Here is a 25,612-nt window from a genome sequence, read left to right as displayed (position 1 = left end):
GAGCTCCAGAAATTATATTGGGGTTGCCATTTTGTGAAGCCATAGACATGTGGTCATTGGGATGTGTGATTGCAGAATTATTCCTCGGATGGCCGCTCTACCCAGGAGCCTTGGAGTATGATCAGGTAATAGAACTGTCATGGTAATCTAGTAGAATGGTAGAAAGTAAAGAATAATAATAGATTTATAGGAATGCATGGCTGCAGATATTTAATACATATGAAAATCTTTTAAAAATAAAGTGGCAAAACTTGGGGTCTTATAGAAATTAAGTTCAAGATCTCAAAATTAGTACTTGATTTTAAAAACTCTTTTATAATGCTGAAGCAAGTTTTCATAAACAAAGTTACAATTTATACGCCCCCAAAATCAGTTTTGTAAAATTCTTGGGAGAATTTTTTGCATCACATTTTTATATTATAGACATAAAAAGGCCTAGATTGTGTCCATTTAAATGAGTGTGCTTTGCTTTGGTGACAGACTTGATGATGTATGAAATGTCAGCCCCTCCCAAGGAGTAAAACCTCCTAAAAGGCATCCTAACTTTTGATCTTAAACCAATAGCCATTATTAGTGTTAAGTACCTCTGTCATGTGAACCTTCTTCAGTCTTTTCAGTGGTTTGTGAATGGTGCTGAAAGTGTAGTTTAGCACTTTTAATGATTGTCAGTAGAATCCAGCAAATTACGTTAAATGCACTTTTCATGGTAATTTTCAGGTAGGTTCATTAGCCTCTCTAAGCTATTAGATAACGTTGTTTGCTAGTGTCTTGATTTTTAATACCAAGATTCTTTTTTGGAGAAATTTTCACCTTATTCATTATTCTTTTAGCATCTCCCTTATTAGACAGATATATACTCAACTCATATTTTAATGGAAAATGTTAGTCAAAATTAACAGAGTTATTACATTAATTTTGTCTTTCTGTAATTGTCTCAGTGGATAAATGTACTTTTTATTTAGATGATACACTATTTAGCTTTTAAGCAAGAAAAAGTAGAAACATTTTAAAGCATACATGACATAATCATATAACGTGTTCTGCCTTTATTCTGATTTTCAGGGCTTAGTTTTCTATCTCAAAAGGAATAAGAGAGGTTATTAATTTGGGTGACTTAAATATTACTGAGGTGACTCTAAAAATCATTTAATATTAATTATTAGATTAGATGTTAACATTGACTTTAAACTCTTATCTTCTGATGATTTTCTACCCTGAACCTTCTTTTTTAGGTCAGATTTTCTGTATTCACTACCTTCCCTCCTCCATGTTCAGGATACCTCTTAAAAGACAGTTTATATAAAATTTTCCATTCATCCTAACTTCCTTCAGCTTTTTACCCAACTACTAACTTTGATGGAGATGCTAGACTATTATTGCCAGTTCTGAAAGAGATCGTAATCTTTTTTTTTTTTTTTTTTTTTCCTTTTTTGTCTTTTTTCGTGACCGGCAACGGATCGCAACCCTCAGTGTCGCGCCCGTACCGGACCGGGACCGGCAACGGGATCGCAACCCTTGGTGTTGCCCCCGCACCTCGCTCAGCCAGTGAGCGGCTGGTCTGTATGTGGGATCCGACCCCTCGGTGGGAGCGCTGCTGCGCTTCCCAAGCGGCGCACTGTAGCAGTGCGCCACCGGGCCGGCCCCAAGAGATCGTAATCTTTTTTTTTTTTTTTTCCTTTTTTGTCTTTTTTCGTGACCGGCAACGGATCGCAACCCTCAGTGTCGCGCCCGTACCGGACCGGGACCGGCAACGGGATCGCAACCCTTGGTGTTGCCCCCGCACCTCGCTCAGCCAGTGAGCGGCTGGTCTGTATGTGGGATCCGACCCCTCGGTGGGAGCGCTGCTGCGCTTCCCAAGCGGCGCACTGTAGCAGTGCGCCACCGGGCCGGCCCCAAGAGATCGTAATCTAATTGTAGAGTCCCATAATACCTTAGCTGCTGAAGTACTGAGGCAGTGGTCAAATGCAAGAAATATACCTTTGGTTTCCTTTATTGTAATTTATGGCATGGGCATGCATAGCACCCCGGAGCAGGACACCATCTAGTGGCAATTTCAAATTGATTTGCTATTACACTCTGGATTAGGACTTCCCATGTCTAGTCCTGGACAACTGATGTTCGCACTGAAAAGGACTCCAGAGATTATCTAGTTACTGTCCCCCCCTTCCATTTTATAAAGGAGGAAACTGAGGCTCAGAAAAATCAATTGACTTGTCCAAAGTCACAATTGTAATTTTAAAGACAAAGCCTTGACCAAAACCCAATTTTTCTGAATTCTATAATAGATTTCTTTTAAAAAAGAATCTTGGAACAGGTATTATTTTATCCAGATTAACAATATTTTTCTTTTCTTTTTTCTTTCTTTTTCTTTTTTTTGTGGCTGGCTGGTATGGGGATCTGAACCCTTGACCTTGCTGTTATCAGAACCATGCTCTGAGTGAGCTAACCGGCCAGCCTAACAATATTTTTAGAATGTATACTACTTTAATTCCAAATGGATTGGAAAGAAGTCACTAGCATATAGCATCAGTGGTTTGACAGTTATCAGTTTAGTGTTTTAAAAGTTAGTTCCCCAGATATTTGAATACAAATGAATGGGAGTGCTGGTGTGGGTATCCTTGTTTTGGTCCCAATCTTAGAGACACTTTATACTCATTTTCCAGTATGATGTTTGCTGTATAGGCTTTGATAAATGTCTGTTTTCAAGATAACAGAGCTCCCCTCTATTCCTAATTTTCTAAGTTGTTTTTGCCTTTGTTTTTAAGTCCTAAATTGGTTTGGGACTCCAAGGTGCTTTTTTTTGCTTCTCTTAAAGTGCTAGCCTAAGTTTTTTTTTTTTAAACTTTAGTGTATTTATTAATGTGTTTGATTTTCATAGATTTTCCCCATTTCCCTAGATTATGATCACCTGATTTAGGATGTGACAGGGCCACCAGTAGAAAATGCCTCTTTCTGTTCCCTGTTCCCTCTTCTAGTAACCAGCTGCCTTGATATACTTGAACAACTGAATTGGGGGATTGGTACTTTTAATTTAATTTTTTTTCTTATGGTGGCAGTGCAGTGGCCAATAATAACAGTATTACTAATTAATACTTACTGAGCTAACAGTATTACTAATTAATACTTACTGAGCTATTTTACTTATTTTATGTGCCAGGAACTTTACATTAACTCATTTAATGCTCACAATAACCCTATGAGGTACATATTACTATTGCTTCTGTTTTACAGATGAGGAAATGAGGATTTGGGGAAGTTAAATAAATAACTTGCCCAACAGCCACACTGGCCAGTTGGCCAAAAAAATAAAATAACTTGCCCAAGAATCTAACACAGGCAGTCTGAACCCAGAAGCCGTTAACATGGACCACCTGTACACTATCATGGATAGTGATATTTCCAAGGCCATGTGGCGGGGAGAGTTAAAAGGGCCCAACTAAACCCTGCAGTAGTCTATCCTCATTCTCTGGCTCTGGCCTTCTTCTGGACTCCACTCCCACCCCATGACTGCCAATATGCCATCACATGAAGAGGGTTTTTACAGTATTTGTGTTGTTTCTCCGATTCCTCAACCTCCATTGGTGTTCTAGCCCCAGCTTTGGGTTCCTCCTGGGCTCCTTCCCAGGAGCCAGCAGCTCATGCTAATTTATCATTTTGTCCTATGATAACATTGTGTACAGATATTTATCTCTCAGAATTTATGTTATAGAAGATATTCTTTTCTTTTTGTTTTGCTTTTATTAATGATTGCCTTTTATTTTTATTTATTTATTTATTTTTTTCTTTTTGGTGTCCGGCAACGGATCGCAACCCTCAGTGTCGCGCCCGGACCGGACCGGGACCGGCAACGGGATCGCAACCCTCGGTGTTGCGCCCGCACCTCGCTCAGCCAGTGAGCGGGAACCGGTCTGTATGTGGGATCCGAACCCTCGGCGGGAGCGCCGCTGCACTCCCAAGCGGCGCACTATAGCAGTGCGCCACTGGGCCGGCCCCTAATGATTGCCTTTTACAACAGGAGTGCTTCTACATTATAGATACATCACTATTATTTATAAAGAGGGGAAGCTCTCAGCCAGCTTGGAAAATTCAATTCAACATGAGCATACAACAATTTTATATTTTATACCTCTCGTAATATATTCAAAATAATATAAATCTAAAATTGACAGAACCAAAAGGAGAAATAGACACACCCACAATCATAATTAGAGATTTTATCATATTTCTTTCAGTAATTGAGAGAACAAGTAGATAGAAAATTATCAGTAAGAATGTAGATTTAAATACGATTTACTAAGTTGACCTAATGATACAGTTATAGCTGACTACAATCAACAGTACAACCCACATTGCAGAATACATGCTTTTCAAGTGCACATGGAACATTTACCAAAGTAAAGACTTCTTATGAAATAGGTTGTAACATCTCTTTCTTAACTTTTGTTGATATGTCTTATGTCTAATCTTTACTTAAACTTTTAGTACAATGTAAGTTTTTTTATGTTTACAAAGTAGGTGAAAAAAGTTCTTAACCATAGAACTGTAATTATTATAGTCTTAAGAGCCAAATTTGAGTCACCATGAAAAAATATTTAAATTATTTTACTTCTTTATTATGGGGTTTGTATTCTAGCCCTTTAATCATCTTTATCGTCTCTTAAAGCTTTTCTAATGCAATTTCCTCTTTGAAATTTACATTCTGTAATGAGGCTCTGGCCGTGTTGGGAATTTAACATGTGTCATATTTTCTTATATGGAATTTAATTTCCATTCATACACATTTGTGTATTTAGTAGTGAGTTTAGAGAAGGCCATGCCACCAATTGATACCGTTCTTGGATCTCTTCCTGTCTTAATTGTAGATATACTGTCTTATTAGTGTTCTATTTACAGTGTGTATTTAGTAGTGAGTTTAGAGAAGGCCATGCCACCAATTGATACTGTTCTTGGATCTCTTCCTGTCTTAATTGTAGATATACTGTCTTATTAGTGTTCTATTTACAGAACTTAGCTTATATTTATCAGGGAAATATCAAAAGTATTCTAGGGCATTAAGTAATATTTTAATGGATGGATAGACAATATTTACTTGGTAAATGTTGATTGCTTTTCTAAAATGTTTGTTGGAGTTTATGTAGAATCTTTCTCAGAATTTGTATTTGAATATAAATTCAGCTAAAAGCCTGAATTTATATTCAAATTATATTTGGTAATTTCAAGTCTTATGTAAGAAAAATATAGTTTACTATTTCAATCCCGGAAGAAAAAAAAAAACTCTTCTAAGATTTCTATTTTTGTCAGGCTATTGGGATTGCAAAGAGACCCATTCAAGCTGGCTCAAGTAAGGGGACATTTATTTATATATGTGGACTATCACAAAAATCCAAGAATGGAACTATGATATTACGAGGTTTTGTGAAGTTTGGAGCAGAAGGTACTTTTGGAATCAAGGCAATGCTAGAGGAATTAATAGGAGTTGGTAGAACTTCATTCTGGTACTTGACCATCAGTGTGACTTAGCTGCTCTTCAAGTGCTTTTATCTGTTCTGATCCTAACTTGCTACTCCCAGTTTCTGGTCACTGCTACCTTTGGTTAGGTTTCATAGCCATCAAACTCCAGATCTACTCATAACCCCTTCATTCAGCTCATTTCCCAACAGTAATTGGTATTTCTTAGTTCACATTTCTGACAATGTAAATCTGATTTGCTTAGCTTATGTCTAGTTGAGTTCACAAGGCCAACTTATGAATTAATTGCTTGTGAGTCAGGTCTCCACTCTTCTTCCACAGGAGATGGGGGAGGCAAAGGGTCGCACATTTCATACATTAGGGGTGACAGATGGAGCATTTTTCCTTCAAAAGACCGGGCAGTCATTATGACCAGTAATAAACTCAGGGCCAAAATAAACTCAGAGCTTCACCTGCCACTTTATTGTGTTATGTTTTGTTTTGCAAGTGCCATCCCAACTTCTCAGGTACATTAATTATTCTATTCTCTGTGCTCTTTTAGCACTTTGTTTTCTTCACAGTGACACTTACTAGCTTAATTGCAAATTATGTGCCTAAATATTTATCTAATCTACTGAATTACATGCTTGTGAAGATTGGCACCATGTTTAATTCATCTGCATATCTTTAGCATCTAACACATAATCGAAGCTGTGTTATGTTTATTGAAATTGAACTGTTGATAGCTTTCCTATCTGATGCAACATCTAGGCACTGAACTCTTAGTCTTTTACGTTCCACTTTGTTTCCTGAAAATAAGGAAGTTAGCTACTTAGTGGGTGGGAGGTGGGGAAGGTGCAGCACTTTAATGAAATGAAGCTAATTTGTAATGTGGAGATTTTCGTTATCATTTCATGTAAAATTTCTTATAAATTTCATGTAAAGCCAGGGATACAAATATGGATAAAACATATAGACTGTGTTGTCAAGGAGGGTCACACTATAGTAGGAAAAATAGAAATGTGAATAAAATTGTAATATCATGTTATAAATACATTAAAATTTTTATATTCTAGGGGTGGTGGTAGCACAGGAGAGTAATTACCTCTGGTTGGGATGGTCAGGGAGTCGGTAAGAGTAATTAGGAGGCTTGTGAAATTGTACAACTCAGAATTGAAGAAGACCTGAAATAGGTATGGAGAAGAGGGGACAGTTATGAAAACTGTTAACGAGGTAGCACTTTTACGGTTTGAATGTTGGGGGAGGGTGATGAGGAAGAGGTCCTTGTCTGGCATAAATTTCAGGTTTCTGATTTGGGTGGATGATGTTGCTGTTAATCAGGGGAGGAAACATTAAAGATTAGCAGATCTGAGGGAAAATCAACTTAGCATATGTACCTGAAGTCCAGCCAGGTGTGGAGAGTTTCAAAATTCGTTGGGTCTGGAGCTCCAGAGCTAGAGATAAAGATTTAGATATAGATTTAGAGATAAAACTGTGGGCAGTTGGGACTTGGAGAAGGAAGGAAGAATGACAAAACTCTGGAGAGCAATGTCATATGAAAAACAAATGGAGGAAGCCAGTTAAAGAGTGTCAAGAAATAGGAAGAGAACCAGAAAAGAATGGTGTCATGGAAATTGAAGGAGCAGAGTTTTTAAGTAAAAAGGTGATAGCCATTAGTTTTAAAGTTGGAAAAGGACTACCTGTGACCATTAAATGTGTCTGTTATTAACAGGTCATTATTTATCTTATTGCCATGTCATGAGGATGATAAGAGTAAAATTCAGATTGTACTGTGTTGAGGTGTGAATGGGAAGTGAAATAAGATATGTTATATTTTATGGCTCTTAACTGAGTGAGAAAAGAGGTTTAAATATTTAAGGGAAGTTTTGTGGGGTTTTTTTGAGGATAGAAGATATTGAACATTTTTTTTGTCTGAGGGGAAAGAGCTCATGGATAGTAAGAAATACAAGATGCAGGAGAGGATGGACTAACTGGTAGAGCAAATAAAAAGGGCCTTATATTCATTCTCGAATACAGGTTAGAGGAGTTGTCTTAAGAAGAATGTATGGAAAGACCATTTTAGCCCGCAGAGATTTCTCTCTTTTTTAAGCTTCTGTTTATTCCCTATTCTACCCAATCATTAAATGGGTGAACCAGTATTTGAGGGTCTCCTATCTACCAGGCATGGTCATGGGTGCTGGAGATATTTAAATAAACAAAACAAAGTCCTTTTCATGGTGGAATTTAAGATTCTACTAAGAATGGGGAGAGTGGGGTAAGAAAATGGAAAGTAATGCTATAGAATATCCATGGTAAAGAGTAAGGTAGAGAAAAATGCAGTCAGGACAATGGGGGTGCTGTAAAGGTCAGAGCTTGCTGTTATTTATTGGTGGGTCGTGGAAGGCCTCATGAATAAGGTGATATTTGAGCTAAGAGCTGAAGGAAGTAAGAGAGCCCTGAGGCTTGAGGGTTGTAGTATTTTCCTTGGAAGAGCTCATCTACACCTAGGTCTCTTCCTCTACAGACACAACTACAAATATGCCAGTGACTCATAGAAGTATCCCCTCCAAACTTTCACAGTAATAACTCACCCAGTCTTTATCAATCTGAATCTCTCTTGAATCCACTCCTTCTTCTCCCCACTCAATCACTTAATTCAGACCATTTCTCCTCTGGCTTCATCCTCTCATTTATACTTAGACATGAAGGGACAGACTATGTCTTTTCATTCTTGACCTAACATCTGGCTAATGCCCACTCAATCACTTAATTCAGACCATTTCTCCTCTGGCTTCATCCTCTCATCTATACTTAGACATGAAGGGACAGACTATGTCTTTTCATTCTTGACCTAACATCTGGCTAATGTCTGATATATGTCCAATTAATGCCTATTGTATGAAAGAATAAACTTTTTTGTAAATTACTTTTCAGATTCGATACATTTCTCAGACTCAAGGTTTACCAGGAGAACAGTTGTTAAATGTGGGTACGAAATCCACAAGATTTTTTTGCAGAGAAACAGATATGTCTCATTCTGGGTGGAGATTAAAGGTAATTCATTAAAAAAAAAATTTAGAAAAACAGTTTTGTGAGATGCCTCTTATGCATGAATAGTACCTTCCATGACTATTGTATTTCTTTTTTCTTTTGAGTTTTCTTTTTTGGGGGCAGTTGGCTGGTATCGGGATCCCAACCTTTGACCTTGGTGTTACAAGACTGTACTCTAAACAACTGAGCTAACTGGCCAGCCCCTGAATTTTCATCTTTGAATCTTCCTTCTTTAAGAAAAGAGCCCTCTCAGAATGACTTAGGTCATTCTGTAACCTAACAACATAATTATTAACTCATCTTAAATGGTTTTTGAAACTTTTATGTATATAACTTCATTTGTAGTATGTGCTTATCTTCCCTACTCAGTTCTACATTATTAAGGTTTATAATACAGGGACTGAATCTAAGCACCTTCTACGTATCCTAAGTATGCTAAAAGCCTTTGGCGGATCAGTAAATCCTCAATGATTAATTTTATAATTAGTTATTTTAAGGACTTGTTATATATGTAATATTTTTCTTGGCCTGAACCAAGCTCTTTTTTTTTTAATACTTTAAAAAATGTATTTTTGACAGTTACTCTTTTGAAACTACTACTAATTGTCTAATTTCCTTAGGATATTCAGTATATTAGACTAAATGTGCCAGAATTAAAGAAATAGAAATTTACAACTTGTAGGTAATAATATATTATTTTTCCTCTTTGATACATGCGATAAGACACTGGAAGAGCATGAGGCAGAGACAGGAATGAAGTCTAAAGAAGCCAGAAAGTACATATTCAACAATCTGGAAGATATAGCGCATGTGAGTACCACAGTCACATTTGCTTAAGATGGTAAACTTGAATGCCAAGAGGGCCAAACCATGTTACTCATTTTCTAAATGACTATAGAGTACTTGCTGTTTTTAAGTTCTCAAACAGATGTATAGACTGATTCTAAGTTTTCAGCCTTTCAGGAACTATATCACATTTGTCTTTATCAAATTTTTAATTTACATATCCTGTTATTTAGTAAACAGTATTTGCTTTAAAAGGAAAAATACTAGAAAACAGATTTCTTTTCCCCATATCTCATTAGAAATGGATATTTGTTTAATTTAAAAAGTTTTTTTTTCCCCTGCTTTGAATCTTATTTGATACCTCAAAACATTTGGAGGATTCTTTAATCTCAATTTTTCTTGTTTCAAAATAATTGTGGTTCCCTGTTCTTTCCTGTGTTACAATTTTTATTTTTAACTGTGAGACTTTAACATGTACTACTCTCCATGGCTTATTTTTAGTTGATGGCTTGAAATTTTCATTTCTTAGGTGAACACAGTGATGGATTTAGAAGGAAGTGATCTTTTGGCTGAGAAAGCTGATAGAAGAGAATTTGTTAGTCTGTTGAAGAAAATGTTGCTGATTGATGCAGATTTAAGAATCACTCCAGCTGAGACTCTGAACCATCCTTTTGTTAATATGAAACATCTTCTAGATTTCCCTCATAGTAACCAGTATGTTATTTTAAAATCTTTTATAGTGGTTTGGGAAAAAATAATAATACTAGGTCTGTTGAAAATCAGTATGTTAGAAAAATGATTTAATTTCTTCATTAAATATAAGTAAACTGAATCAAAAGAGGTTAAACTAATTCAGCCAAGTTCATATATATTAGTAAGTGGTAGAGTAGAACTAGAACACAAATCTGAATTGCAGTCTAATGTTCTTTCACCACAGTACTATACTGAAAATAAGACTGTTTCTTTTTAAAATTTTTTTGTTTCCTTTTTTTTTTGTTATGGCACCTGGCTGCAACACGGATCAAACCCTGGACGTCAGTGTTGTCAGCACCACACTCTTACTAACTGAGCTAACCAGCCAGCCCCATGGTTTTGTTTTTACATGACATTCTTACCTTAATAACCAGGCATACATAAAAGGGAATGTTAACATTTCACTTTTCATAGACCTTAGAGTCTATCCTCTTTTGAGTCCTACAAGCTTCATTTTCCATTTTCCTTCATACCTTTTGCTTTCTTTTTTTCCTCATTTTCTCCTCTGCATTGTGGAAGGAAAGGAGGTTTTTTTTAATGGGTTAGTAGAGAAGAATATATGCTCGAATTCCAAGGCCTTATCAGAATTACCTTAGGCAAATCTTGTGAATTCTTTTAGCCCCAGACCTCTTTTTTTATGGGATGAAGAGAGTAAAATAAGTGACTTAAAACAGCTCTCTGTAATATATTAAGAATATTAAATGAAGAATTATTCTAAAAGTTGATATTTTTATAAAGCCCAATTACATTTTCTCCCCCAATACTTAAACGTCTTAATGGTTTCTATACACAATTATTTTGAAAACAGCATGATGGCCACATACTTGGTACCATTAATTTATGGTGTGGAGATCTAGAAATTTAGGAAAAATTATTTAGGTTAGGGAATCATAAAAAATTATTGTGTGTTTACCAAATTATTGTGTACTATTGCCTTGCTGTCTTAAAAAAATATTGCAGGTATAATATATACTTTTATTTTCTTTGAAATTCAACTTTTTTGGGTAGGATTTCCTGTTAGAAATAGTATTTTCTAACAGGAATATACTATTCCTGTTAGAAATAGTATTTAAATGTTAGAAATAGTGTTGGAAACAAGCAGATTAATTGCAAATCATAGAATTCTTTTCTTCTGGAAATAATTTTTTATTTTGTTAATGAAGTTATATGCATTAATTTTCAACCACTTTAAGCATTTAAAATAATATTACAATACCTTTTACTTTTTCTTTTGCAGTGTAAGGTCCTGTTTTCATATTATGGATATTTGTAAGTCCCACCCAAATTCGTGTGACACAAATAATCACAATAAAACTTCATTTTTAAGACCAGTTGCTTCAAGCAGTACTGCTACTCTGACGGCAAATTTCACTAAAATAGGAACATTAAGAAGTCAGGTAAGAACTTATTGTAATTAATAACTTAATATCTTCTTTTTTTTTTTGGATGATGGACTGGCATGGGGATTCGAACCCTTTACCTTGGGTGTTATCAGCACCATGTTCTAACCACGTGAGCTAACCGGCTAGCCCCCCCCCCCTTTTTTTTTAATGGTTGCTCATTTTTGCTTTTGAAGTATACAGAAGTTTCGTGTTGGCTGTTAGAAGGTACAGTGTTGGTGAGGTCTTTCTATGGCCTCTGTTAAATCTCTAAAATTTCAGGGTAACAACTGGAACATATCTACTCAAATTCATTTTTTTCCTTTCCTCTTTAATTCTCTTAATATCTTTAACCTGCCCTTCTATGGCACAATCAGTTTTTAAATTTTAGTTTGGTCAGCTTGTTTTTGTTCTCATTTTCTGGATCCATTTTTATTTGTAGAGTTATGATTTCAAGAAATGTGTTGGAATTCTGCTTATATAGCATGTATGTAGCAACTAGAAGATGTCTCTGTATAATGAGCTGTACACCGATTGTTTCAGGCATTAACCACATCTGCTCATTCAGTTGTGCATCATGGAATACCTCTGCAGGCGGGAACTGCTCAATTTGGTTGTGGTGATGCTTTTCAACAGACGCTGATTATCTGTCCCCCAGCTATTCAAGGTATTCTTTCATTGAAATTATACTTTGAATTTAGGCATGCGTTATTTTAAAATGAGTTTAGGCATCTATTCATTAAATATATTGCATAGTTTTGGTTGGATTTGGTGCTACATTTGAATTTAATTTGAGCTGTTTAATAGCCTTTAGATCAATGACACTCATTTCTTGACTGGAGCTCCATTGCAGTCATCATTAACAAAATTGGTCATAGGACAATTGTATTTCCTGTAGAATCTAGTATGATAGAATACTGTAATAGAAATTAATGAGCTTGGAAAGCTATAGGTTGCCCTATACTAGGTATCACTGCTCTAAATGTTCAGATAAGTATATGAGGATACTTCAAAAAGTTCATGGAAAAATAGAATTAAAAGATAATACAAACCTTTTAAAGAACTTTTCAAAGACCCCGTGTAAAATGTCTATTGTTACTAAACATTAAAATGACTGAGAGCTCAGTTCTTTTCAACTTTTGTCAAAGGAGTTTTGTCCCAAAATGTTGAAGCCGCCTTATTCTTTACCCACAGCTTAGGTAAAAAGTAAATTATGAATTGATTCAGAGTAAATTAGCTTGTGTCCCTTCTTTAGATAAAAATAGCAAATTAAATCCTCAAGTGGGATGGGTGGCAGAATGCCTTTGGAGAGGCCATGCATTCTCAAGTGGGGAAATCTCTTAGTGGTTCTTAGAGGGCGATAGCAGCAAACCTCGCTACAGGCATAAACAGAATAAAACCCTACTTTCTAGATCCTTTCTTAGAATTTTGTCCTTGCTAGGCCTTACCATTTAGTTATATCTTAAAGCAAGAGGTTTATTATAAATGGGCCCCTAAACGCCTATGTACAACTCAGTGGTAATACTGTATGGTGTAAATGAAAGCAGTTGGTGTTAAGTCGGGACACCTGGAATCTACTATTTCTGCTATTTGCTGTGTCATTGTAGGCAAGTCTTTACCTGTTTTAGCCCTAGTAAAAGGAAACACTGTACAGGTAATATCTTGGTCATTTCTAGTTCTAATATTTCTGGATTCTGAAGGTCATTTGAATTTTTTATTTGATTTAAGTATTTCAGCAACTTTAAAATTTTTTATTTTAATATCTTCTACAGTGCCTAACAGAGCACCAAGAATATGTTTATTGACTTGATTGGCTGGTAATAAGAGATGTGAAAACAGGTCAAATCTTTAGCTACTGTTGTTCTATCAGTATAGCTTTACTTTCATCTTTTTTATATATTGGGTTTTGATATAAAGTTTCATCGGGAGAATAGTTTGTACCACTGAAAGTATAAAAAACAACAACTTAGATGGTTGCCTCTCAAGATGAAATTGTGATCCAGTTGTGGTCTCTTGAGTATCTGTGACTGTGACCAAGGGCTGATTTCTGGTAATAAAAATGCCTGCGTCATCATATTGCTAGCACTCCCAAAAGATGCTGTTGTGTTTTTCTCCAAATGTTTACTATAAAAATTTCAAACATATAGAAAAATTAAACAAATAATACAAGGATACTTCAAAGAGTTCATTGGTAGAAAAATAGAATTAAAAGATAATATGGATCTTTCCATGAACTTTTTGAAGACCCCTCGTATAATGTCTTCTACCCTAGATGAAACAAGTGTTAGTATTTTACCATATTTGTGTTATCTGTCTATCTATTGATCTATCTACACGTACATATACCATTTGAAAGTAAGTGGTAGATTTTATGACATTTCACTTCTAAATATTTGAGCATGCAACACTGATGCTATTTTTTGTTTTTTCATCAGTTATTACTTAAGTGGTGTCTTGACAAATGCGTTTTCAGTTCCTTTTCACTTAGATAAGTTTTTAATCTACACTAATTAATAGGTTCTTTGATTCTTATTATCTCTCCCATGTGCCAAAATCAGTTTGTGTCACTCACCTACACTGTTATATTTCATGAAGATGTGGAATAGCTTTTTCTTTTCAAGAGTCTACCTTCTGTTTATAGTGAAAACTTAGGAGACTTATGAGACATTTCTAAACAGGAGTTGCATATCATTTTAAAAATATTTCAATGAGGTTAGACAAATCTTTTATCTTCTTATGTGTCTTATAATTGATAAAAGTAAGTAATCTTTCTGTGCATATGGTAGCAACTATATGAGTGGTTTATAATAAGGATAAATGAAAGAAAAGGATTAAATACTCTCAGACTCATTAAAACATTAAATGTCAAGAACAATTCCTTTGAATTAGAATTAGTAGTGAGAGGAAGCAAAATATTTGTTAGCTTATGTAACAAGTGCAATTGCAGCAGTAGGACAGACAGGCTCTGTAATATGTTGTTTCATTATTTCTCACCCTAAATGCTTGCCTTAGAAATGAAAGCTTCCCTCTTATCTCTGTAGAAAACCTCAATATTGGCCATATTACCCTTCCCCCTCATATGTGTCAATCCATTTACAAGAAATATTTTAAAATAATTATTGGGCAGCTTTTGGGTAGTAATTATAGTACTATTATGAGTTTTATTTTAAAATAAATTTTATGTTTATCCCCTTAAAATTTTTATTTACTTTGGGACTATAGTGTTTAGGTCATACATTTCATATATTTTAGATATTATAGATACAATATATAGGTATAGGTATATAGATAGCATATTAATAAAACTATGCTTATTTAAAAATTTTTTTTTGGTACAGAAAACTTGTCAGGCTTTTACTAAAAAAATCTGAGAGTAAGTTCTATATATTAAACAAGCATTTAAAATTATTTAGCAACCTGAAAAGTTAGTTATTCGTCCTCTCTGGATGAAAACTATTATTTTTAGAATCAAATACATTTCAGCAAAATTCTCCTCTGTTGGAACTAAAACAATCTTCATAAGCTTTTTGTGCCCAGCTCTCCAAGTATTAAAACAAATCTAATCAAACAAAGATAAAATTTCAGCTAACCTAATAACTATATAAAAACTTGGAATTGTAACCCACTGTTGAATTTGATTAAAAATTAGATCTCATGAGGAGAGAAGAAAGATATAGGAGAATTATTCTCATCTTAAGGCATTGGTTATGGAGAGAATTTAAGGGCAATGTGATTTTTTGTTTGGATTTGAGAATTCGCTTTGTCTTTTCATCCTTGTCAAAGTGGATTCTGCTTTTTTTCTTGAAGAGATTGTCTATTGCTGCAATATATCTACACTGCCTGGGTGTGCTCTCTACTATAGTCCATTTCTTGGAGAATTTGCTGATCAAGACATGCTTTTTGGAAGGGGTAAGAAGATCAGTTTTTAAAAAAAAATCTGTAGATTTTTGTTAAACTTAATTCATACCTAGCTCTTCAGGTGAAGCACAGAGTGTAGAAGAACACCCTGGCAGTAAGATAAAAGTCTCTGTGAAGAAAATAATCAGAACAAAAATTAATATTCTCTTTAAGGTTAACACATATATTTGTGCAATAAAAATTTTAATGTTGTTTTTCAGTAGTAAAAGAAAACAATTGTAGTATCTTTCTCTTACGACCAAAAACATCACTTTTATCCCAAAACTGATTGTATTATGTTGAAATAATCTGCCAGCCCCCCATTTTGAAAGTAATTGCTAAAATAGACTGGAATTATGAAGTAGTAAATTTATTCTAGTAAATGAGCTTTGTGATTTTAGGGGATGTTACTAAAATCTGGTTAATCAAAGCTCCAGTTGGGATGTGATTAAATGTTGCTGTCTAAAAGTTTAATACTGTAAGACTTGTATTTGCAAGGTGCTTTGTAATATATGAAACAGAAATATTCACATTAACAGTTACCAGCGTGGTTGGTAATCCTGCTTTCTAATTTTCCTAGTGGGTAAGCAGGATGGTAACATTTTTGTTCTGGAGTTTCAGCAGCATCCCAGGAATACTAGTTGATTAAGCCACATTGGGCAAAGCTTAGTTAAGTCATCAAATTAGGCAGAATAGGCTATTATTTGCTTTTCCTTCAAGGATTGAAGTGAATGTGCCACCTCTGAATTTTTGTCTATTATGTAAACCATCATGTCCATTGAATTGTGAAGGTGTGATGCATTCCCCTTTTGCTGACAAGTGTGTAAGATCCTATCACAGTTTAAAATAAGAAAATAGTAAGCATAGCTTAAAGTTTGTATGAATAGCAGAACATTTGCCTGGTAGATTATCAGGATGTTGAGCCAGGTTCACCTTTCCATGTCCTTTATCATAGTGGCAGACCTATTTGAAAAGGAAAATAAAATTACAATAGTAAACTTTAAAAGGAAGTGAAAGGTCTCAAGGAAAATAAATGGTTCAACTTGTATGCATTTTAAAACAGAAAGAGTAGCTTTATAACAATTTTTGGAATGATGTACTACAAGGTAGATAGGAAGTACCTCGCTTTCTAAGTAGATTGCTTTGTTAGTGTTATGAAAATTTTATGTAGGGAATGGTTTTGTAATCCCAGTCAGAATTTAAGCACATTAAAAATAAATTTATAAGTTAAATCAGAGAAAAAATTTTTTCTTTTGTTTAATAACTGTTCTATTTCACAGGTATTCCTGCAACGCATGGTAAACCCACTAGTTATTCTATAAGGGTAGATAGTACAGTTCCACTTGTAACTCAGGCCCCCGCTGTGCAGCCACTACAGATCCGACCAGGAGTTCTTTCTCAGGTTGGTAATAATTCGTTATTTTTGCATGTTTGCTGTCTTGCTTACACATAAATAGAGGTGCTGATCCATTCGTAGTATATCAGCCTGTGCTGTAGGGAAAAAATGAAAATGACCTGGATGGGAATTCAATCTTTTACATAGGTTATTGACTTGAACTTTTATAGTTGTTAGTTTAGTTGTTCCTTTAATATAGTTCTGAGTTTCAGATGTAGTAAAGTTGAATTACTTATTAGTTTTTGTTTTGTTTTATTTTGATGCAGCAGACATGGTCTGGTAGAACACAGCAGATGCTGGTACCTACTTGGCAACAGGTAACACCCATGGCTCCTGCTGCTACTACACTAACTTCTGAGGGTGTGGCTGGTTCACAAAGATTTGGAGACTGGGGGTAAGTTAAAAACAAAAATACTTCTTCGTGAATAGTTTGCAGAGTAGATCTTGATAAGGAAAGGATTCAATTTTTCTGAATTTTTTCCCTAGGAAATTGATTTCACACAGCAATCATTATAACTCAGTGATGCCACAACCTCTTCTAACCAATCAGATAACTTTATCGGCCCCTCAGCCAATTAGTGTGGGCATTGCACATGTTGTCTGGCCTCAGCCTGCCACTACGAAGAAAAATAAACTGTGCCAGAACAGGTTGGTATTGGTGTTTTAACTTTTTTTTGCATTTTGAGAATTAATCTTTAAAGTGAATTTTGCATGTACACTAAAGGGTCACTCTTTTGTATTCAAAATGACCTCTTTGATAGCTTTGTAACAAACACTAAGCTAGCTCCCTTCTCAATTTCTCAGAGGTATTTTGGTAAAACTAATGGAATGGGAGCCAGGAAGAGAGGAAATAAATACTTTCAGTTGGTAAGATTGTTTTTATTGCCCTTTTGATTTGTTGTCTATCTATAATGTAGCAATTGTAGACACTCACATATCACATTTACCAAAACAACGACTTAAATGTATTTAAATGCAATATACACTGATATTTCTAGAGATAATATTTTATATTTCACAAAAACTCATGATCTGTATGTTAGTGTTTATATACATGAACTTAAACAAGTGAAGGTTCCCATTGTTCGGTTTAACAATATAACTTAGAAAAATATTATGTACATATTTTGCTTATAGAAATTACAAATTATTTCTTTGGTTGCAGGAGTAATTCATTGCAGAATACCAATATCCCACATTCAGCATTTATTTCTCCAAAGATAATAAATGGAAAAGATGTTGAGGAAGTAAGCTGTATAGACACACGGGACAATCATAATGCAGAAGGAGAGGCAAGAAGTTGCTGTGAAACATCTATCAGACAGGACTCTGATTCATCAGTTTCAGACAAACAGCGGCAAACCATCATCATTGCTGACTCCCCGAGTCCTGCAGTGAGTGTGATAACTATCAGCAGTGACACTGATGAGGAAGAGTCGTCATCACAGAGACATTCACTCAGAGAGTAAGTTGTTGAATGCTGCATCCTTAAAGAATAATGAAGGCGCCCTCTGGTGTGCTGAAAAACAACTTCCTGTGACATTCCTTGTCTGTCAATGTCCTTTGAAGTAAAACCTTCAAATTAGATAATCAGGTTCTAGATAGAGGGAACTTCCTGAATAGTATTTAGCATGATTATTATAGCATTTCCCCTGAATTTATAAGCTTTTCATTTTTGTCAATGTAGATTATTCTTAACTGTTTCATATCCTTAATTAAAAATGTAAATTTTGGCTATTTGGAGAATATCTTCTCATTTTTGACCCATGTTTTTCCCTTCCCTCTTCCACTAGATGTAAAGGTAGTCTAGATTGTGAAGCTTGCCAGAGCACTTTGAATATTGATCGGATGTGTTCATTAAGTAGTCCTGATAGTACTCTGAGCACCAGCTCCTCAGGGCAGTCCAGCCCATCCCCTTGCAAGAGACCAAGCAGGTAAAAGAATTTCAACAGTAGTATATAATAAATACTAAGTCTACTAGAAATTCTGTCATTTCTTTTTGTTGTTTTTTAAATTAATAAGTACCAGCCAGTTTACCACAGTGACTTTTGTCTTGAACACAATTTTTGAACTAGATCACTTTTTATAAACTCAGATTTTTAGTAGTCATGTTCTTTACTGATATCAAACAGCTTTAAATGAAGATTTGAGGTTCTAATAATGATATTTAAAGAATCATCTGTTTCTGAAAGGATAAAAAAACTACATTCTCAACTTTAGTTCCACAGACTACTGTTATAACTTAAATTTGGAATAAAAACATACAATTTAGCAAAATAAAAAAGGACTGTTTTGCATAATGAAGTGCTGATTGGCCCACTGTCTATAGAGTATCCACTATGATATTTTCTCCCATTGGTGTCTGATTTGCATGGTTTCCTCCATATTTCTTTGCCCAGCCTTCCTTTTGGCTAGGGACATGTACTGCCACTAAAATAGCAAGCTTCTAACCCACGTGATGTACTAACACATTAAGAGATAAGCCACAGAAATTTCTGTGAAATTCATTTGATTTCAGCTTGTGGAAATTCTTTTTTTTAGTAAGCAACAACATTTGAAAAAATTGTCTTAATTTTATACATTTGTTTTCTCTTTTTGCTTAGTTAGGAAATATAGTATCAAATATGTATAGCCAAAGCTCTGTGAAAGAAATAAAGAAGTTTTGATAATTCTCTTTTTATAAGTTGCTTAGAATGTGGTCTGAAAGTTGATATATATGTACACATACATAAATACACACACAGATATAAAATATGTATATACGTATGTACATATAAGATATATAAATAAAAATAAAATGTAAGTATTAAAAAAGATGCTTCAAATTGCTAAATATGAAAAGAGAGATTAAAACAGCCAATAAATACTGTAGAAATCCCAAGGAGAGAGAGATTGTCAGGGCCTGAAAGGGTCAGGAAGAAAAGAGAAATATGGGACTATGGCTAGGACTTCAGAGAAGTGGGGGATACCTGGTTAGTTAATAGGACCCATATGCTATATGTACTGTGAAAGGCATATATCCGAACATTTGAATTTAATTTGTAATATTCAAGTCACATGCTTTTGTATGTTTGTGCATTTCATTTAAATTATCCAGAGCCATGCTTCTTTTTTCATCTCTTGATGAAATTATTGGAATTTTTAGAGAGGAATTTTATGAATTGCTGCTAAGGATCAAGTGGGAAGAGAAAAGAGAAAAATTAAGTGATATTCTTGAAATGGGAAAGGATTAAATTTAGTAGTTTGAATAGAGAATTAATTTGAGGCCTGGAAATTCTGTGAAAAAAATGCTACTGGACAAAGAAGGTGTAATTATAAATAAAGTAACTGAATAAGATTCTTATCAGTTTGCTGGAGTCTGGATATTACTTTAGATTTAAAGTTGGAAAAAATGTCATTCATAAAAATGCTTTCTTGTTGTAGTATGTCAGATGAAGAGCAGGAAAGTGGTTGTGATACTGTGGATGGCTCTCCAACATCAGACTCTTCAGGGCATGACAGTCCATTTGCAGACAGTAGTTATGTGGAAGACACTCATCAAAACACAGAACTGATAACCTCAGCTGACACAGAAACCAAGCCAGCTGTTTGTACGGTTGTGGTGCCACCAATGGGACTAGAAAATGGATTAAATGCCGATGAGCATATGGCAAACAGAGGTAAACTGAGACCTCCTATTTCCCTGATTATCCTTTGAAGGGACTTAATTAGGAACACCAGAGAACAGGACTGCCAAAAGTCATCTCTGAATTTCTAACTCGCCCTGCCATATCTATTATACAGAAGAAATCTCTTCTAATATCATCCAGTGCTTGGGAACCACGAGCTCTCTTTTTATTTAATTTTAAGGTTCTCAAATCACTATTGTGTAAAATATCTAAAGACCTTTCTAATTTTTATTAGAGATGGAAAAAAACCATCAACTCTCTAATATTGTGTTTGTTGCTAGATTCTATATGCCAGCCATTAATAAAAGGACGATCTGCCCCTGGAAGATTAAACCAGCCTTCTGCAGTGGGTAATCGTCAGCAAAAATTGACATCAGCATTCCAGCAGCAGCATTTGAATTTCAGTCAGGTATGTTTATTAGTGTATTTGTATGAGCCTTTGGGATTCATATTTAATGTTTTTGTTTGTTTTGTTTTTTCGCACTTGAGGGGAGAAAGATTCTGAAAGCAGATGCAGTCTTAATAAATTTTTCCCTTTTCATTATTGCAAGTGACTAAAGAGTACTAGCCTAGTAATAGGATAATTAAGCTAATTACTCATAGAATTTGTATTCTTATTTAGAAAGATTAAGCTCTTAGATTCCCTCAGATAACTTTTTAGTGTATTTGTTGTCTCAGACCCTTTAAAGCAGAATGTACACTAGTGGAACGATGGCTACATTTCTTATGTGTTAGTAGTAGCAATCATCTAACCTGATGAGTTCTTTCGATCTGTTCAACACTGTGCTTGGCAATTGTACTTCAGTTGGGGAAAGAAAAGATCACAGGAATGGAGTCAGACCTGGATTTGAATACTACATTTAAGAGCAAAGTATTTGCTATATACTGTATAATACCTTGGCAAGGTCTCTTCAACAAATCTGGAGCACAGTTAATGGGAATAATATTGTATCAGGGGGTTGCTTTGGAATTAAATAATGTCATGTTTGTAAGGTGTTAGCTTTACATATAAGTGCTCCACAAAAGGTAATTATTAATAGTGATGGGGATAGCGTTAGCAATAGTAGTGGCAGTGTTAATATTATAATAATATGTGGTAATAAATATTAAAATGTTAGTACTAATATATATAAAATCGGTATTTTTCTCTCCTCTACTTAGTATAAGCTAGTCCTGAGGGATCCACTATGAGTTATCAATCACAGAAAGTATATTGTAATATCCCTTTCTTTCTTTCCTTTTATCTTATAAAATATGTTATTCAATCATTTTTTGTGTGTGTGGATAGGTTCAGCACTTTGGATCTGGGCATCAAGAGTGGAATGGAAACTTTGGGCATCGAAGACAGCAAGCTTATATCCCTGCTGGTGTTACAAGTAATCCATTCACTCTCTCTCATGGAAGTCCCAATCACACAGCAGTGCATGCCCATCTGTCCGGAAGCACGCACCTTGGAGGACAGCCTACTCTACTTTCATACCCATCATCAGCTACCTTCAGTAATGCTGCACCAGTGGCCCACCTCTTAGCCTCTCCATGTACCTCAAGACCTATGTTACAGCATCCAACTTATAATATCTCCCATCCCAGTGGCATAGTTCACCAAGTTCCAGTGGGCATAAATCCCCGTCTATTACCATCCCCAACCATTCATCAGACTCAGTACAAACCAATCTTCCCACCACATTCTTACATTGCAGCATCACCTGCATATACTGGATTTCCATTGAGTCCAACAAAACTCAGCCAGTATCCATATATGTGAAAACTCAAAAACAGTATATTGAGGAAGCTCAATGATACAAACATTTGATTAAAAATAAAAACATGGTATTTAATAAATATTAGCCATGGCACAAGAAAATTATTTTTGAATCATGTAGACTTGGGTGCAATTTAAACAACTTTGAGCTTTAAAAAAACTCACTTTTGATGTGTTTTGCACATTTGGTATAACTTGTCTTTGGTCATGTTATCTTCTTATGTAGTAACTCTAGACAGGTGACTTATGGGGGCAGAAGTCCAGTTTTGCTCCTGCTATTTTTTATAAATTGCCTTCTAACTAGTGCAAGACACGTCCACATTTGGGAAGCCATTCTGTATACAGACTTAGAGCAACAGATGCACATATGTCAGAATTACAGCATACAAGTGAATTGTATTATCTGTGTCTTAGTGTATAAATGTTGGTCACTTACCTAAGAAATTGAGCTATTGTTCTTTACATTTGCATGTGTCTTTTGCATGGGCAAAATGTTGCCTAGACTTTGCTCTTAAATGTTGTTCTAATAATCTCAGCTGCATTGTAAACCGTTCCCACACATAGTGCCTTAAATATTTGAGGTTGTTAATGTTATTACCTATATATAAATGTTGAGGACTGCAGCACTTAAATTCAGACCTACTCTTTAGTTTTCTTTTGATAGAGTAATGTTCATTTCTAGTTTTGTGTGGTATGATTTCAGGTAGTAGCTGTTTTTTCCTTATTAAGAGGGCAGCATGTTTGCTGTAGCTGAATTCTGCTGTCTGATTTTTCAGAATGATCTAGCTTCAAGAAAAGCAAGCAGTTAGTAGTGCTTAAGAAAAATTGATTCAGTATCTAATGGATAGTTGATAACTGTCACAGCACAGCATTTTATATACTGTTAAGTGAAACTGCAATACAATCTAAGTTTATTTTGGGAGTGTTTGCCGTATAATTGGACTTAAAATGTTTAGAGGTACAGTAGGCATGACTTTGAGTAGATAATGAAAGAAAATGCAAAATGCTCATTGATTCATGATGTGGTTTCATCTTAGCTTGGGCAAACCATGCAGTATTTAATAAGTAGTAGCAGAATATTTACTATTGAAGCTTGAAAAGATGTGAGTTCTTTGTGTGCAATTTTTCATTTATGCATGTTAAAAGGGTTTTTTTTGTTTTTTGGGGTTTTTTAAAAGTATTTTTACATTGTAGTTCTTGTTTTGCTTGTTGGTGGTGTTTGCTTATTTAATACATTCCGTCAGGGACAGAAATTACATGCTTTTTTTCCTTGGAAGTGTGTCTTGGTTTTTTCCTTCCTTTATTTTTTCTTCTTTTTTTGGTGGTGGTGGTGGTTATGTTTAAATGAAGTTGCTTTTACAGCACCAAAGACTTAATCATCAATTTCGTATATAAAAGGTAGCTACTTTTTGCATAGACCTCAAGTATATTGTAGAATAGAGGTGGAATTTAAGGAAAGGTATTAAACAGAGGCTGTGTTTTAGCTTACAGGCAAGTAATAAATTGTATCATTTATCTTGAATGTATCATAGATAAGCTGCTATATAACGATTGCCACTTCAGATAGCTGTGAAATTAGGTGATTAACTAGTTGTTATTTAGCCTTCTAATTTCTGTATAAGTCAAATTACATGAAATAGAAGTTGGGGTTTTGATTTTTTACTTTGCTTTTCTGTTTGGAGTGTCATTGTAACTACTGTATTGTAAATGATGGAAAATAATTGCATATGTTATTTTGGGGTGTGTTATTTGCATCAGTATTTTATCTCTATTAATGTTTGTGCTCATCACTGCATATAAAAAAACTTGGATGTATCAATGTAACTTAATTTTTTTATTTTCATACTGGCATTGTAGACACTTGAGAAAGCTGTATCTTGCAGGCTTGACTTAACTTTTTTTCCTTAAAAATCTGGAATATAATCTTATAGCATTTACTGGAATAAACAGTACAAAGCATTTGAGTGTAAAACTCTCCAAATGTTTTGGATTTACAGCGTTTCTTTGATAAATGAATTGCATACCACTAGTACAGCTCTAATACAGTGTTGACAATAAGCTAATAATGGATAAACTTTTCTTTACTCCATTAACACAAGCAGTGTTTTATTTAATGATCATCAGTGAAATAAATGTGCCTGAAATTGATTTTAAAAATTACAGTATTAGATCATAAAATAAAAACCAGCAGTACATTTTTAGTCACACTGAAAATGAAGGACTTAATTTTCCCCACAAGTTTCAGTGTTTTTAGTAATCAATTCTATGCATTTTATATAAATAGAAATATATATATATATATAATACACATACAAAAGGAGTAGCCTAAGATTAATTTAAAAGATTATTTACAGATGACAAATTTATGGAGTCACTATTTAAGTAAATTTGCTGCCCTCCACAGCCTTCTAATTTTATTTATATGGTCCAGCAGATTATTGGTATCTGCTCACTTCTTGGAAAAGAATCAATGCTGGCAATGGATGTTTCAGAAACACCAAGTGTAAAGATTGATTGTATCACAACAGGTACAAACTAGCGCGTTTTTTTTTTGTTCAGGGCCATGTTTACTACCCTGAAATGTTGTATTTTCTGTATATAAGTTTGAAGACTGAGGTAGTCTTGTCAAATTGACAGTAAATGATAAACTTCAGCATTTTCATATTACGGTAGTAATGTTTGGTAAAGGCATATCCCAGTTCACTGCTTTTAATTAATTGCAATCATGGGCTTTTTAATGTGTTTAAAAATAAATTCAAAATTCTGCTGAAGTCTAAATTTAGCATATTGACAAAAATCTGGGTTTTTTTTAAACCCTCTTTAAAACAATTTTTACTAGTTTTCTTTGGTTTTAATGCTTTCTTAAATAAAACACTGCATAATTTCCAAGTTGCGTATTTGCATACTATTTTAATTTGCAAATTATTTTTTGTCAAATAAAGTGATATTTAGTTGTTTTTTCTTTCCTTCAGGGTGTTTAATTAAATATGTTACTGTATTAGCAAAACCTTTTCATTTTTTAAATACCTATTGCTAATATTAAACTTGGTTTGTTTTAAGTAAAAGTTAAATCATACACTGCAAGGTGTAGGAAGATTTGTTTTAATGAACCCAATGATATAGATTTGATTACTAAGTTCGAACTGTCAACTATTTAACAATTTTAGACTTGTGGCTTTCTTTCTTTGGTTTGTTTTTGCTTTTATTTCTATGCTACACTAGTTTGCCATGTAGCAATTGCACTGTGCAATATTACAATAAGGACTGGGAAAATTTTTATGGATGTAATGTCTATTACGGTTTGCGATAGTATTTCTCTCTAGTTCTCAGTGATTTAAATGTGACCAAGCCTTCTGTACTTTGTCACAAAAAGCGGGTTTTCCAGGTGACTATTTTGGTGAGTGTCAAAATAAGAATTTATGGTGTATTACTGTCGATTCACTTTGAATTAAAATATATATATTGCAGCAAA

The 25,612-nt window shown here is 34.5% G+C and overlaps 1 protein-coding gene across 8 annotated transcripts; it reads left to right on the top strand.

Moving 5' to 3' along the window:
* HIPK3 (homeodomain interacting protein kinase 3) lies at positions 1-25,612 on the top strand. 8 transcript variants are annotated; one of them, XM_008588071.1, is made up of 16 exons: positions 3-125; positions 8,383-8,502; positions 9,223-9,309; positions 9,815-9,999; positions 11,276-11,435; positions 11,961-12,084; positions 15,225-15,326; positions 16,595-16,716; positions 16,977-17,104; positions 17,197-17,358; positions 17,515-17,577; positions 17,876-18,175; positions 18,504-18,644; positions 20,134-20,369; positions 20,660-20,787; positions 21,667-25,612. In XM_008588071.1, exons 1-16 carry the CDS (start codon positions 48-50, stop codon positions 22,141-22,143), a joined length of 2,613 nt encoding a protein of 870 aa, XP_008586293.1. In that variant the 5' UTR covers positions 3-47; the 3' UTR covers positions 22,144-25,612. The 8 variants fall into 8 exon arrangements, with proteins under 8 accessions (XP_008586271.1, XP_008586286.1, XP_008586293.1 ...); XM_008588026.1 differs by having other exon boundaries at positions 9-125; positions 16,980-17,104; XM_008588049.1 differs by lacking the exon at positions 15,225-15,326 and having other exon boundaries at positions 1-125; positions 16,980-17,104.

Source organism: Galeopterus variegatus, unplaced genomic scaffold (genome assembly GCF_000696425.1).
Source record: "Galeopterus variegatus unplaced genomic scaffold, G_variegatus-3.0.2 Scaffold121, whole genome shotgun sequence".
NCBI lineage: Eukaryota > Metazoa > Chordata > Mammalia > Dermoptera > Cynocephalidae > Galeopterus > Galeopterus variegatus.
The sequence above is the reverse complement of the archived record's forward strand: the minus strand, read 5'-3'. Positions and strand labels throughout refer to the sequence as shown.